Genomic DNA, 14,683 nt, shown 5'->3' with positions numbered 1-14,683 from the left:
TTGGTGAGGGACCTTGTCAAAGGCTTTCTGAAAATCTAAGTACACTATATCCACTGGATCCCCCTTGTCCACGTGCTTGGTGACCCCTTCAAATAATTCTAGTAGATTGGTGAGGCATGATTTGCCTTAACAAAAACCATGTTGACTCTTCCCCAACAAATTGTGTTCATCTATGTGTCTGACAATTTTCTTCTTTACTGTAGTTTCAACCAATTTGCCCGGTACTGAAGTTAGGCTTACTGGCCTTTAATTGTTGGGATTGTCTCTGGAGCCTTTTTAAAAAAATTGGCATTACATTAGCTATCCTCCAGTCATCTGATATAGAAGCTGATTTAAATGATAGGTTACATACCACAGTTAGTAGTTCTGCAAAACAAAACTTGCCAAATTCACAGATCAATCCTATAATGTACTTTCACTGGTTTATTTTAATTCTGGGATGAGTTAGTGGAAAAAATTAGTGGAAAAAATATTATAACATGTCTTGGGTTTTTTTTTTTAACAGACGAAAGTTGTAAAGCAATTGTAAGACCAAGAAGAGCCAGCTTTGAAGAGGAAATAAAAAACAAAGGTGCTCCAAAAGTTTTGTTTGAATATATGAAAAAAAGAGGCTGTACTTTAGAAATGAGAAATATGAAGGTTTAAATTTTGAGTGTGCACAAGAAGAGCTAGATTGCAATGTCATTGTTCAGCTTTGTCAGAGAACCCAATTCAGAAAAGCTCTTAAACACATCAAAAGTTTGTTTTCTCTTAATTAATTGGCCTCTCAGAGGTGGTAAGACAACTCCCACCTGTTTATGCTCTCTGTCTGTGTGTGTATATATATCTCCTCAATATATGTTCCACTCTATATGCATCCGAAGAAGTGGGCTGTAGTCCACGAAAGCTTATGCTCTAATAAATTTGTTAGTCTCTAAGGTGCCACAAGTCCTCCTGTTCTTCTTTTTGCGGATACAGACTAACACGGCTGCTACTCTGAAACTTAAACACATGCTTCACTTGAAGTCAGTGGACTTAAGCACATTCTTAAAATTTAAGCAATTGCTTAAGTTCCTTGCTGAATCATGGCCACAATACAAATTAACAACATGACAGTCTGTCCCAACCTTGACCTACTCGTAGGGGCGGAAGAGTGCTTTTGTTCTTTTAATTTTTGGCTTCTGTGCTCACAAGTCTGCCAGTTGTACTGCTGGCATTTCTAATATGGATACGATCCATTAAGGATTGGACTGAGACCACCAATTCGTGCAACATAGGCCTTGAGAGGGAGAAAAACATGGTTATGGTTTTTGTGGCTGACTTTTTCTTTTGAAATGTCATTTCCATCCTTTTCCTTATTTGTTTTAGAATTTTGATTCACAATAATATGGAGAGGTCACTTTGAACATGGGATTTTTAAAATGACAAATTTAATTTCTTCCTGAAAGCTACACCTTTATCATGATTGAAAATTTACTTCAGTATGACCAGTTACAGCCATTCATTTAAAAGTATTTTATCTCAAGGAAGGGATTATGTAAGATATTTTATTATTATTTCAGCATCCATATATTGGCATCGAGAGATTCGGAAGTGCTGTATGGCTGGAGTAAAAGAATCTCCTCTCGGGGAGACGTGCGATCAGAGAGTTGAGCGTATTAAGAGTATTCCTAAGTGCATAGACGCATTCAAGGATTGCTGTAAATTTGCAACAAAACTACGGGAGAGTGAGACCCACAAAGTTTTAATATTGGCAAGAATGCGTAAGTTTCAAACTGTCTGTGAATTTATACATACATTTATGAGGGTGTATATGGTTGTTTTAGGATAATCACAGCCTTCTTGTAAGAACATTAAAACCCATTTTTTTAATTTTACAAGAAAAACAGAAGCAAAGATTCTAGGCTGTATGATCACAGAAGTCAAAAACAGTGATTTTTGAGGTTGTGAGTGGAAAGCCTTAGGAATCTCTGAATTGCTTTATTTGTTTCTCCTTTTCAGAGTTTAAGGCTCTACTGGGATTGGACAAGCCAGAGATTCGAAGCTACTTCCCTGAAAGCTGGTTATGGGAAGTCCATCAAGTTCCTCCAGGGTACTATACTCTGAACCATTTAATGTCATCTGACTTGCAAGAGCTCAGCTATTGCCTAGAATCTGAAGTGCCCCATTTTCTGAACTAGGATATCCATCTCTTATTGAAAGCCCTTCTCAATACAGAGAAAGAATCCCTAATTCACTCCCCTACTGTTGACTGAGGGAAGTGATCATGCTGCCTACTTCAGTCCTTGTGGAAGGTGTAATTGAAGCATGGGTAGGCATACCCATGCTAGCTAGATTAAAATCAGTACAAGTGTGCCTGCCTGTGCTACAATTACACTTTCACTTGCAGTGTTGACATACCCTCGGTGGAGAGGGTTAATATTGACTCACAAGGGGGCAAATACCTTTGCTATGAATTTGCAGGGTTTTTAGACTGACCATATTTTTTAAGAGATTTTTTTTTTAGTTTTCCTGCCCTTCTCCCATGATCTGAATTCTTATATCATTTTTTAGAATTGTATATTTATTCAATTTTTAAAAATATTGTTAAGAGAATATTAGTGTTTCAAAACAAAGCACTCCAAAGTTAGGAAATGCCAGAATTAAGTCTGTGCAACTTAAATTCTATCCTCTTGTGCATATGCATTATGATACTGCCCTTAACTATAAGAACTGTAGGCTAGTGGCCTGTCTCCCCACTCCAGGAATATGAACACAAAGCTATTCCTCTGACCAAAGTAGGCTGCTGGATCCCAAAGTCCTTTCCTTGTATGTCTCTCCATTCAGTGCCAGCTAGTGGCATCACCCTCCTTTCCACAGTTCCTCTCCCCAACTGAGCCACTTGCTTGCTTTTATATTCACTTGATCAGTCTCAGTTGGAAGGTAGATGATAAATCTCTGGTGGGGCTGGGCCCGACTCCCCTTGACATTTTTTTCCATTATGTCCCTGTGCAGGAAACTGACCACCTATTCCTAGAGTGTCAGGCCCCAGCTCTCCTTTTATTCATATTAGTTCTAAAAACTCACTGATTTCTGGAAGGCCGACCAATACCAAGCCTAATCAGACAAAAATGTGTTCAGTGTTCTAAGTCAACAGCTCTAGGTCTCCTGTACAGCTTACCTGAATCTTTGACCCTGCAAACTCCTCTGGGCAGAGGCTGTCTTTACCTGTGTGTTGTATAGTGCTGAGCCAATTGTTGGTATTAACAAAGTAATAATAATAATTTATAAAATTTACTAACTCTCAAAAACCATTTGTAATATAGATCAAAGGCCCTTTCAGTGACTCTGCCTGATTCTCTGACTACATGGGAAATACAAGGTGTTGGCATTTCAGATAAAGGTAAGCATTAGGGCCTCACTAAGGGTAACCAAAATAATTAGTGAGCTTTTGGATTTAGTTTTCTTTTGCAAGACATTTTTCCTTTCATAAGAACGGCCATACTGGGTCAGACCAAAGGTCCATCTAGCCCAGGATCCTGTGTTTCAACAGTGGCCAGTGCCAGGTGCCCCAGAGGGAATGAACAGAACAGGTAATCATCAAGTGATCCATCCCCTGTTGCCCATTCCCAGCTTCTGGCAGACAGAGGGTAGGGACACCATCCCTGTCCATCCTGGCTAAAAGCCATTGATGGACCGATCCTCCATGAACTTATCTAGTTCTTTTATGAACCCTGTTACAGTTTTGGCCTTCACAACATCCTCTGCAAATTTTGCCACCTCACTCTTTACCCCTTTTCCCAGATCATTTATGAATATGTTGAACAGGACTGGTCCCAGTACAGACCCCTGGGGGACACCACTATTTACCTCTCTCCATTCTGAAAACTCACCATTTGTTCCTACCCTTTGTTTCTTATCTTTTAACCAGTTACCAGTCCTTGAGAGGATCTTCCCTCTTATCTTTCTGAAAATCTAAGTACACTATATCTACTGGATCCCCCTTGTCCACCTACTTGTTGACCCCCTCAAAGAATTCTAGTAGATTGGTGAGGCATGATTTCCCGTTACAAAAACCATGTTGACTCTTCCCCAACAAATTATGTTCATCTATGTGTCTGACAATTTTGTTCTTTACTATAGTTTCAACCAGTTTGACCGGTACTGAAGTCAGGCTTACGGCCTGTAATTGTTGGGATCACCTCTGGAACCCTTTTCAAAAATTAGCATCACATTAGCTGTCTTCCAGTCATTTGGTACAGAAGCTGATTTAAATGATAGGTTACAAACTACAGTTAGTAGTTCTGCAACTTCACATTTGAGTTCCTTTGGAACTCTTGGGTGAATACCCTCTGGTCCTGGTGGCTTATTACTGTTTAGTTTATCAGTTTGTTCCAAAATCCCCTCTAATGACACCTCAATCTGGGACAGTTCCTCAGATTTGTCACCTAAAAAGAATGGCTCAGGTTTGGGAATCTCCCTCACATCCTCATGCGTGAAGACTGATGCAAAGAATTCATTTAGTTTCTCCGCAATGGCCTTATTGTGCTTGAGTGCTCCTTTAGCACCTCCATCGTCCAGTGGCCCCACTGGCTGTTTAGCAGGCTTCTTGCTTCTGATGTACTTAAACATTTTTTTGCTGTTACTTTTTGAGTCTTTGGCTCGCTGTTCTTCAAATTCCTTTTTGGCCGTCCTAATTATATTTTTACATTTCATTTGCCAGAGATTATGTTCCTTTCCATTTTCCTCACTGGGATTTAACTTCCACTTTTAAAAGGATGCCTTTTTGCTTCTCACTGCTTATTTTACTTTGTTGTTTAGCAACAGTGGCACTTTTTTGGTTCTCTTACTATGTTTTTTAATTTGGGGTATACATTTAGGTTGAGCCTCTGTTATGGTGTCTTTAAAAAGTTTCCACGCAGCTTGCAGGGATTTCATTTTTGGCACTGTACCTTTTAATTTATGTTTAATTTACCTCCTCATTTTTGTGTAGTTCCCCTTTCTGAAATTAAATGCTACAGTGTTGGGCTGCTGTGGTGTTTTCCCCACCACAGGGATGTTAAATTTAATTATATTATGGTCACTATTACCAAGTGGTCCAGCTATATTCACCTCTTGGACAAGATCCTGTGCTCCACTAAGGACTAAATCAAGAATTGCCTCACCTCTTGTGGGTTCTGGGACTAGCTGCTCCAAGAAGCAATCATTTAAGGTGTCAAGAAACTTTATCTCTGCATTCCATCCTGAGGTGACATGTACCCAGTCAATATGGGGATGGGGGATTTCAACTGTTATTATTGAGTTTTTTATTTTAATAGCCTCTCTAATCTCTCTGAGAATTTCACAGTCACTATCACCATCCTGGTCACGTGGTCGGTAATATATCCCTACTGCTATGTTCTTATTATTAGAGTATGGAATTACTATCCATAGAGATTCTAGGGTACAGTTCGGTTCATTTAAGATTTTTACTTCATTTGATTCTACGCTTTCTTTCACATATACTACCACTCCCCCACCCTGTTCTGTCCTTCCGATGTATTTTGTACCCTGGTATAACTGTGTCCCATTGATTATCCTCATTCCACCAAGTTTCTGTGATGCCTATTATATCAATATCCTCATTTAATACGAGACACTCTAGTTCACCTATCTTATTATTTAGACTCCTAGCATTGGTAAATGAGCACTTTAAAAACTTGTCACTTTTTAGCTGTCTGCCATTACATGATGCAATTGAATGGGATTTTTTTCATTTGACTGTTTCTCATCAGATCCTACTCGTATTTTATCATCTTCCATCCTCTCCTCTTTACTAGGACATAGAGAATCTCCATCAACAGATCCTCCCCTAACAGATGTCGCTGTCTGAACCACGTGCTCCTCCGCACCTATCGGATTTCCACCAGCCCTTAGTTTAAAAACTGCTGTATGACCTTTTTAATTTTAAGTGCCAGCAATCTGGTTCCATTTTGGTTTAGGTCGAGCTCATCCTTCCTGTATAGGCTCCCCCTTTCCCAAAAGTTTTCCCAGTTCCTAATAACTCTAAATCCCTCCTTCCTACACCATCGTCTCATCCACGCATTGAGACCCTGCAGTTCTGGCTGTCTAACTAGCCTGTGTGTGGAACTGGAAGTATTTCAGAGAGTGCTACTATGGAAGTCCTGGACTTCAATCTCTTACCTAGCAGCCTAAATTTGGCCTCCAGGACCTCTCTCCTATCCTTCCCTATGTCACTGGTACCTACATGTACCATGACCACCGGCTCCTCCTCAGCACTACACATAGGTCTATCTAGATGTCTTGAGAGATCCAAGATTCTCTTTTCCTTCCCCACTAATATATAATTTAGCTGAACATTTCCCCTTGACCATCAGTATCATGGGAAAACTGATCCTAGAGGCTTGGAATGCTGAACGTATCCTGGCCTATCTGTTTGCTGGCCAGCTATCTCTTGGAACACCAGGAACAGAAACTAATACTATGTATTAGCAAGAGAGTGCTATTCTTTAGCCCTGTTGGTTCATGAAATATCATACATTAAAATTGTCATATTTTGGTTACCTTCTTTTGTCTTTACTTTTTGTGTAATTCTGGCGTGATTTTACCACTATCTGTAAAACTGTAAGCACCAGAACCAATTTTATACACCATCTGAAAACTTCTAATCCTATTTGTCAAATGGAATAAAGCATCAACTTTTGATGCTAGGAATCTGTGAGAATCTTTTATGCAAAAGCATCATGGAAATTAATTTTGGGTGGCCAGAAAGAAAGACCATAATCAGAGTAATCGGATTTTAAAGCATGTCATGTAGTTTAATATTTTTTTCAATATGCTTGTTGTTTGAATATTTGTTATGTACTTCTCAGAAGTTAAAATTTTTAAAAAATGTTAATACTTCTGCCTTGGCTGCGATTCTGTTTTACAGTTGTCATATAGGAGGCTAAAGAGAAAAGGAAAATTCCACAATAAGATCTCAAGAGAGGAAGTGACTTAATTGCTTGAAGAAAGGGAGGAGCAGAGAGTTTGTAATAGATGGGGTAGTACAGCTGAAAGAGAAAATCCTAGCACTAGGAAGGAGAGAACTGAGAAGAAGACAGAGTAGGAGGTCTGGAGTGAGCACAAGGAATTAGGCAGATAGCAACTCAGAAAGAGAAAGTGGAGTGAGTCCCTGATGATTTCAGAAAACCCAAGCTGACAATTTCATAGTAGATTTTGTAATTTGATAGGAAACCAGAAAGGTGACATGGGTGTGAGGAGTGATATGGACCTGCTTCTTGGAATGAGAGAATAGTCTGCATCAAATGTGTACTTCTGCTGATATCATATTGTGCTATTATATTTTTAATTCTTCCTAGGTATATGTGTTGCTGATGCACTCCAAGTGCAGGTTTTAAAAGATGTTTTCCTGAGCATGCATATACCTTATTCTGTTGTGCGTGGAGAACAAATTGAGTTAAAAGGATCTGTTTACAACTACAGAAATTCCAAAACGATGGTAATTTGTGGATTTTCTGAATTTTATATATGTAGTACAGTATTATGATGAACTGACAAAGGATTTGTTTCTGCAAGTATCCAGTCAATATGCATGAGTCAGGATTCTCCAATTGTTACAGAATGCAGCATTGTACTTCATAATTTAATTTATTTTATTCCTATAGCGCCCATCACATTGTATTTGGGCACAGTTTGAAAGTTCTGCACCCAGGCAGAAACAATAGCTGTGCTTGTAGAATATCCTGGTGTGTGGCCTAGCCAGTTCTCAATGGAAGGTGGTGAAAAAGGGAAGCCAAAATGGCATAAGTGGAACAAACACATGAAATGACTTGCACTGAATTCTGAAGCCAGCTACCAATGGACTCTAGTGAATATAATCATGGATGGAGTTTCTACATATTAGCTTCCTGAATTGAGAGGGCAGCGCTCTGGATCAAATCTGGAAAAAACTTTAAGACTGAAGAATAAACAATTTTGTACATCAAGAAATGCACTAATCTTTGCATTTTTCTGCTTCACTCCCTATTCTAGTCCTTCTCTCCCGCTGGTCAGGCACAGACTACATGTTGGAGGGCCCACAGTGTTAGGTTTGGTAGAAAGAATCTTGGACAGGACAGGAAAGAAGGGGTCAGTTCAGTAGTAGCAGCAGAAGCATTCAGCAACATAATAAAGTTTTCTCTTTCTGTAGCATCCACCTTCTCCTCTCATGTAAAAGTACAGTGCACAAAATAATTTTTTTAAAGATGGCTGCTGTACTAATAGGATGTCCCAGTTATCACCCTCATCTCCTTGCTTGGATGTTGTATCCCTTTTCCTTACCCTTTGTCTGTCTGTCTTTTTAAACTGCATGCTCTTTGGGGCATAGGGACTGCATCTTCCTCTGTGTTTTGAAATTACGTAGCAACTTTTGTGTTCTATTCTAATATAAATAATAAAAAATAAATAATAGAACACTTCTGTTTCTGCTCAAAATTTGAGTTTGAAATTTCAAATGGAGGGTGGTTTTCTTGGTTACACATTTTTGAAAGCAAATAAATAATGTTGCCTGGAGATTTAATAGAAAAGCAAAATTTTAGTGGTGAAAAATACACTGAAACAGAACAGTGAAATTTTACAGAAAAATGTTGCAGAGAAAAAGTATATGCAAATGTATATACGATGCTTAGCGCTATGGCTCCCTGATCCTTGGTTAGGGCTTCTGTGCGCTACTATAATGCAAATAATAACAATAATTGCATCCGAAGTGGGCTGTAGCCCACGAAAGCTTATGCTCAAATAAATTTGTTAGTCTCTAAGGTGCCACAAGTACTCCTGTTCTTTTTAATAATAATAAAGTTAATCACTTTTACACATTGCTAACAATAGTAAAATTGTTTAGTGTAATCTAACACTCAATGTAACATTTATTTTAATCTTTTTAAATCTTCTCTGATGTTTCAGTTCTGTGTTAAAGCAACAGTTGGAGATGGAATCTGTTTGTTCAAAGGCTCTGCAAGTGCTCAGCAAGGGTTACAGAGTTGTAAATATCAGAATCTAGGTGGCTATTCTGTCGCATCAGTTACATTCAGAATACTCCCTCTGGAACTAGGTCTTCATACAATCAACTTTACATTGTTGGCTGAACAGAACAGTGAAGTTTTAGTGAAAACGTTGCGTGTGGTGGTAAGACCAAAACCTTCCTTAGAACTCTTGCTCTTTTTGAATAGATTCAGTCATAATAAATTGATGGTATTTTATAAATATATGAAATCAGAATATGAACATGACTTATGAAATCCAGGGATCATATGTAATTTACTTGTGTTAAAAAGTGCTTATCATTCTTTTGGGTGCTGTAAAATAACAAATAATACACCTGCAAATAGTCTTGTCATTCTGTTTAACAAATCTATCAGTAGCAGCTGTTGTTAAACAATCTCTATTCTGATGTGTATATAAAGGCATAAAATATTTGCCTGATCCTGCAGTCCTTTCACATATAAAACTCTCATTGACTTCATTGAGAGTTATGCCATGATGCAACTTCAGGATTGGGCCCTTATGTGTTTACTTTTTTAAATGTATGGATTACAGTGGTTGACAACTAGCAAGCAAATAGGTGTAAATATGATGTGTGTAGCTTGTGACTTAAAATAAGCAAATAGAGTATAGAATATTGATGATGTAGTTTGCATCAGTTCTTCAAATCCTTAAATACATTTATTGTAAAGATATATTTATTAGAGTTTTATAGTTCCCATAAACTTTATTTACATTGGTTGCTAATTTTGGTTGAAGATTTTGTTTTAAAAACAAATGTTTGGCAGCAGCAACATAAAACCTTTAAACTGAGAATTAGACAAAGATTATGTGGGTCTGATTGTATGATATTTTAAAATTATTGCTTTAGTCAATGTGTTAAATTAAACAAAGTACTTTGATGTACTGCTTAGTTTTGGCCTCATCTTGATTGCAGCCAGAAGGTATTAAAAGAGAACTTCATGCAGGCTTTTCTCTGGATCCACAAGGTGTTTATGGTATGGAAAGTGATTTTGTATCTTCTTATTTGCTCTTTTACTCTGCAATCTCAGACAAACATCAAAATCAATTCTTCTTCATGGCACAACATTCACATATCTCTACTGAGAAATTGCATGCCCTAGCACACAGTAATGGAGTCCCTTTCAAAGTAGCTAGCCATTTTGATTAATTGGAATGGTTAGAGGAACATTTACTCATATCTTATATGGCATGCAGACTTTGAGATTTTTCTAAATTTAGTTGTGCAGGAAAACCAACTACCAAGTGCTGCTTTCCCTGGAATAGAAAATAATCCAGTTTAATCAGAGATTAATCTATACCCCAAAATTCTGATCAAGATTAGAACTTTTCTAAAGTATTAGTTTAATTCATTATGGAATTAGGGTCTGGATCTGAACTTTTTCAAAGTTTAGAGTTGTTCGGATCTGGATTTTAGACCCAACTCTAGTTTTCATGATTTTTTGTGTTTGTTTGCTAAATTGGCAAATAGCTATGGCCTCAAATCTGACCCAGCAGGGCTGCTGGGATCTAAATTCTGCAACTACATAGGTAAAGCTATAAATATGTTGTTATATATATGTATTTATTTCCAATTGCAGGTGTAATGAGAAGACGACAAGAATTTCGACACAGGACACCATTAGATCTGGTCCCCAAAACGAAAGTTGACAGGATTGTGAGTATAAAAGGTAAATTGGAATGAAATTTATGCAGTATTTTATATTTAGTTTCTATATACGTGCTTGCTCTCTTCCTTAATTTCCTTTTTTTTCTGCTCTACCCACCTGACTATACTCTCAGGTTCTCTCACTTTTGAGAAAAGGCTATTTAGACCAGCCTTTTCTTTAGAAATTATCTTGGCTTAAAATCCTATCTTTATTAATAGATTTTAATAGAAAATGATTACAGTAGCTCTAAATATTATGGGCGAAATTCTACCCTCAGATATATTTGCACAACTCCCAATTAAGTCAATAAGAGTTATGCCTGTACAGTATTTCTGAGGCAACAATTAACCATGTTGTTTTTCTTCACAGGACAGCTTATGGGTGAGGTAATCTCTGCTGTTCTCAAACGTGAAGGTGTTCAGTTTCTTACTAATTTGCCCAAGGGCAGTGCAGAGGCAGAGCTCATGAGTATTGCTCCAGTATTTTATGTCTTTCACTACCTGGAAAAGTCCGATAACTGGAATTTACTTGGCCCTGAAACCATAACATCAAGAGTTACCATGAGGAGGAAGATGAAAGAAGGTAGAAAAATGTGGTCTCCAATTTCTGGTTTCATTTGAAAGTTCTAAGGACTTGTAGGTACTGTTGGATAGGAAAGTTAATGTTTAATATTTGATGAAAATGTAATAAAGCTAATGTATTTTTAAAAAATATTTTTAACTAAAACTATGGGGTTAGCTATGTTTCACATAATGTTTCTGTAGTGGCTGAACTACAAAATTGCTTGAAGAACTGACACCTATGTTGTACACCCTATAAAATATGATCTTTTATTTGGAAGCAGTAAAATTTTAGTTGATATGCACAATTAGCGTAATTTAATATTATCTCTTTGAGTTGGAAGTTAACCATTTGCTGCTTTTTTAGAAACAAAACAATTAAAGGCCAGTGATCCAGGAGAGGTTAATTTTTCTTCTGAGTGAAGAAGCGTAATTTGAATAGAAATCAGTGCTTCAGAAACACTGTCTGCTTTATGTATATCTTAGGTATTGTAAGCATCCTGTCATTCAGAAACAGAGACTTCTCGTACACCATGTGGAAAGACGGGACATCCAGCACTTGGTGAGTTAAAATGATTTTATTACAGTGGATTTGAAAGGTTTGATTCCGTCCTGTGTCTTCACAGTGACTAATGTTTAAGGGCCATATTTTGTATTGCCATTAATCTGTGCACAGTACTCCATCAATGCCACTGTTAGTTCCACTAATGGATCATGGGCAACATTTTTGCCTAAGTATTTAAAGGAAGAAGTGACTCTCAGTGACTAATTGCTGATGGCTTCAGAGAAGGGTGGAAAATCTCCCACAATACGTCAAGACTATTGTACAGTATTATATTTAAGGAAAAATCATCTTCCTGTGCTCTGTAGAGATCAGCTCACACACTGCAGCATGAGATTTGATTAACTTTATTTTACAATGCTAATTTAAAAATACTATCCTCTGTGGCTACCCAGTGTACCTCACTGCCTGGCCAGCTCATGTGGCCTCACAGACACACACACACCAGGTTGTTACCTTTTCACCACCAGATGTGTATTTATTCCTTCCTTGCAAGTGTAACAGTGAACTGCAATCTTACAGGAAGAGGAGGTTTCCCTACAGCCTTCACTCTTCAGCCCAGTCTCATAGTCCAGCTATATTGGAAAAAGAACAGGAGACAGTGCATGTGTTTTAATTAGGTCACAGCTTAATTATTAATTTTCTGGGTGTACCTGGCAGATAAGTGTACAGTAAGGGTAATTCCGTGATCATTTTAATATACACCTGGGGGCTTCCATCAGTTCGTCCCTCCTTCCCATCCTGGTCTCCAGCCAACCCACTGCTGGGACCTTGCAATGCTGACCCCCCTCCCCCAAATGAGGGTTAAGGTGGGCTATAAAGGAGGGAGGGTTGGCTCCCTGCCATGCCAGTCATAGGAGCCCCGAACACTCCTGTTTCCACTCCCTTAACAACATGTATCTCCTTTAAATCCCTCACTAATCCCTTTTTCTGATCACCGTATCCCTTCTCTGTATCTGCATAGGATGTCCACCCCACATTTATATAATGAGTTACGGCATTATAGCTTAACTCCAATTCCATGTTCGCCCTAGCTAAGTCCCCCCTCAACCCGCTGTGGAGAAGGCAGAAAAAAAACCACACACTGCCTTGGTCAATCTGTTGGTGAGGGGAAAATTCCTTCCCAGCCCCCCAAGCAAGGAACAGCTAGCGCAGTGCCCACAGCAGATCCTGACCAAACTGATATTTCACCACTTCCCTGGATGGGAGAGTGGGTGCATCTCCATCCGGTTCGGGTAAAAGAGGGTTTCACCTGTCTAGTTTGTACTTATACCCATCCCCTGGGGGCGAAGGGGGGGATGGGTCAGTGTCCCCACACTGTACTGCTCTGCAGCTGCGGCAAAAGTCACTCTTTGCCTCTCCACCCCTTAAAGAGGTAGACGCCTTTCCCCAACAAACCAGACAATTCCCCCCCACACTTAAAGTGCGGAGCAGTCACCCCCTGAGCTTTCCTTCTGAGCTCCCCCTTGCTTCCTGTTTCTTCCACTTATATCCTCCCATCATTAGCCCAGTGATTACAGGTGCTCATAATCCCCCAACAGAAAGTGTTTAATTGCTCGTAGCCTGCAGCCTTTTTCATGCTGTAGCCACATCCGTGACCAGGGTGCTACTAAGAGTGCCCTGTCACAGTCATACATTTGGCCAGCCATTCTGAAAGGGCTGCAAAAAGGTTTAATTGACCCATGGCAACATACAGTAAACCCAAATCTTGAGTAATGCAAGTTTGTGCCTAAATAGGCGCTCTCTATCTATCTTGGTATTTTAAATTACCAAAAAAAAAAAAAAAAATCACCACACACACTGAACAAAACATCTATATTTTGCTCCATTTCCTTCACAGGTTGACAGCTTTTGCCTTAAGGATTTTTGGACAAGTTAGTCAGTATATTACTCTGGATCAAATTTCTGTTTGTAATTCACTGATATGGCTGATTGAAAATTGTCAAATGACAGATGGGTCATTCAAGGAACTTTCAAGTTATCAGCCAGTAAAACTACAGGTATGACAAGTGAACATGTTTTATTTGTGCATATATTAAAGGCTGAAGTTGCCGTAAGGTACTCCATTATTTGACACAGAAGCTGTTTTAGGCCCTGATTCTGCAAAGCACCTAAGTACTTAAATGCTATGCTGAATCAGAGATTTACAGATAATTTTGCTATAATTCACTGAGTTCTAATACATGTTCACACATCTCTCCTTCTAAAATCACTTTTACAGTAGCGCAGTCTTTCAAACTTCACTATATTTTTCAGCTACAAATACCTATATGTTACTTTTTAAATGCTGCGAAAGCAGCATGTATATTGTCTTTTTCTAATCATGATATAAAAGTCCTGAAAAAATATTGGCTTGTCATTACTTTTACATGTATTTTTGGTCTGTTCTGTTTGTTTGTATTTTTTAAATAAATTAACCTCTTCACAAAAGAACACTTCTTTTCAGTGTAAAAATAAAATTGCTATTGAACTGATACTTCTTACTTAAATTTTTCTTCAGTTCCTCACCTAAACTGTAAAATATTCTTTTTATCAATTGACCGCATTGTTTCTAATTAGCTTTATTTACGTATTTGGATTTTTTTTAGGGTACTTTGCCTAAAGAAGCCAAAGAAAAAACTTTGTATCTCACAGCCTTTTCTGTTATTGGCCTTGCAAAGGCCATTCATTTATGTCCAACACAGGTATGTAATGCTTTCATTTCTCCAATGAGGCCCCAGGCAATCATAGTCTCGTCTTCTGTGTTCTGCTGTCCTTAGATTTCCCCCTTCTCCTTCACCCTTCCCCCCAGCCCTGACCCAGAGGCAAGTCAGGATTGATCATGGGGACCTATGATTCTCTCTCAAACCAAACCACCCACAAACCAAAGCTCTTTTCTTTTATCATAAGAGTTACTTCCAGTGTCAAGTGTT

General features: G+C 38.4%; 1 protein-coding gene across 4 annotated transcripts in view; it reads left to right on the top strand.

Annotated features, from left to right (window-relative positions):
- C5 (complement C5) overlaps positions 1 to 14,683 on the top strand; it is a 56,992-nt gene that overhangs the window by 26,327 nt on the left and 15,982 nt on the right. For all 4 annotated transcript variants that reach the window (XM_042854383.2, XM_042854382.2, XM_024106279.3 and 1 more), the window contains 12 exons: positions 506 to 571; positions 1,542 to 1,742; positions 1,981 to 2,071; positions 3,285 to 3,361; positions 7,320 to 7,459; positions 8,902 to 9,123; positions 9,917 to 9,977; positions 10,581 to 10,670; positions 11,019 to 11,231; positions 11,696 to 11,771; positions 13,612 to 13,771; positions 14,360 to 14,455. In XM_042854383.2, coding sequence (XP_042710317.2) covers positions 506 to 571; positions 1,542 to 1,742; positions 1,981 to 2,071; positions 3,285 to 3,361; positions 7,320 to 7,459; positions 8,902 to 9,123; positions 9,917 to 9,977; positions 10,581 to 10,670; positions 11,019 to 11,231; positions 11,696 to 11,771; positions 13,612 to 13,771; positions 14,360 to 14,455 — 1,493 coding nt within the window. The remainder of the gene's footprint in view (positions 1 to 505; positions 572 to 1,541; positions 1,743 to 1,980; positions 2,072 to 3,284; positions 3,362 to 7,319; positions 7,460 to 8,901; positions 9,124 to 9,916; positions 9,978 to 10,580; positions 10,671 to 11,018; positions 11,232 to 11,695; positions 11,772 to 13,611; positions 13,772 to 14,359; positions 14,456 to 14,683) is intronic.

The sequence above is a fragment of the Chrysemys picta genome, chromosome 18, assembly GCF_011386835.1.
Source record: "Chrysemys picta bellii isolate R12L10 chromosome 18, ASM1138683v2, whole genome shotgun sequence".
Lineage (NCBI taxonomy): Eukaryota > Metazoa > Chordata > Testudines > Emydidae > Chrysemys > Chrysemys picta.
This window is presented reverse-complemented; position numbering and strand designations above follow the sequence as displayed.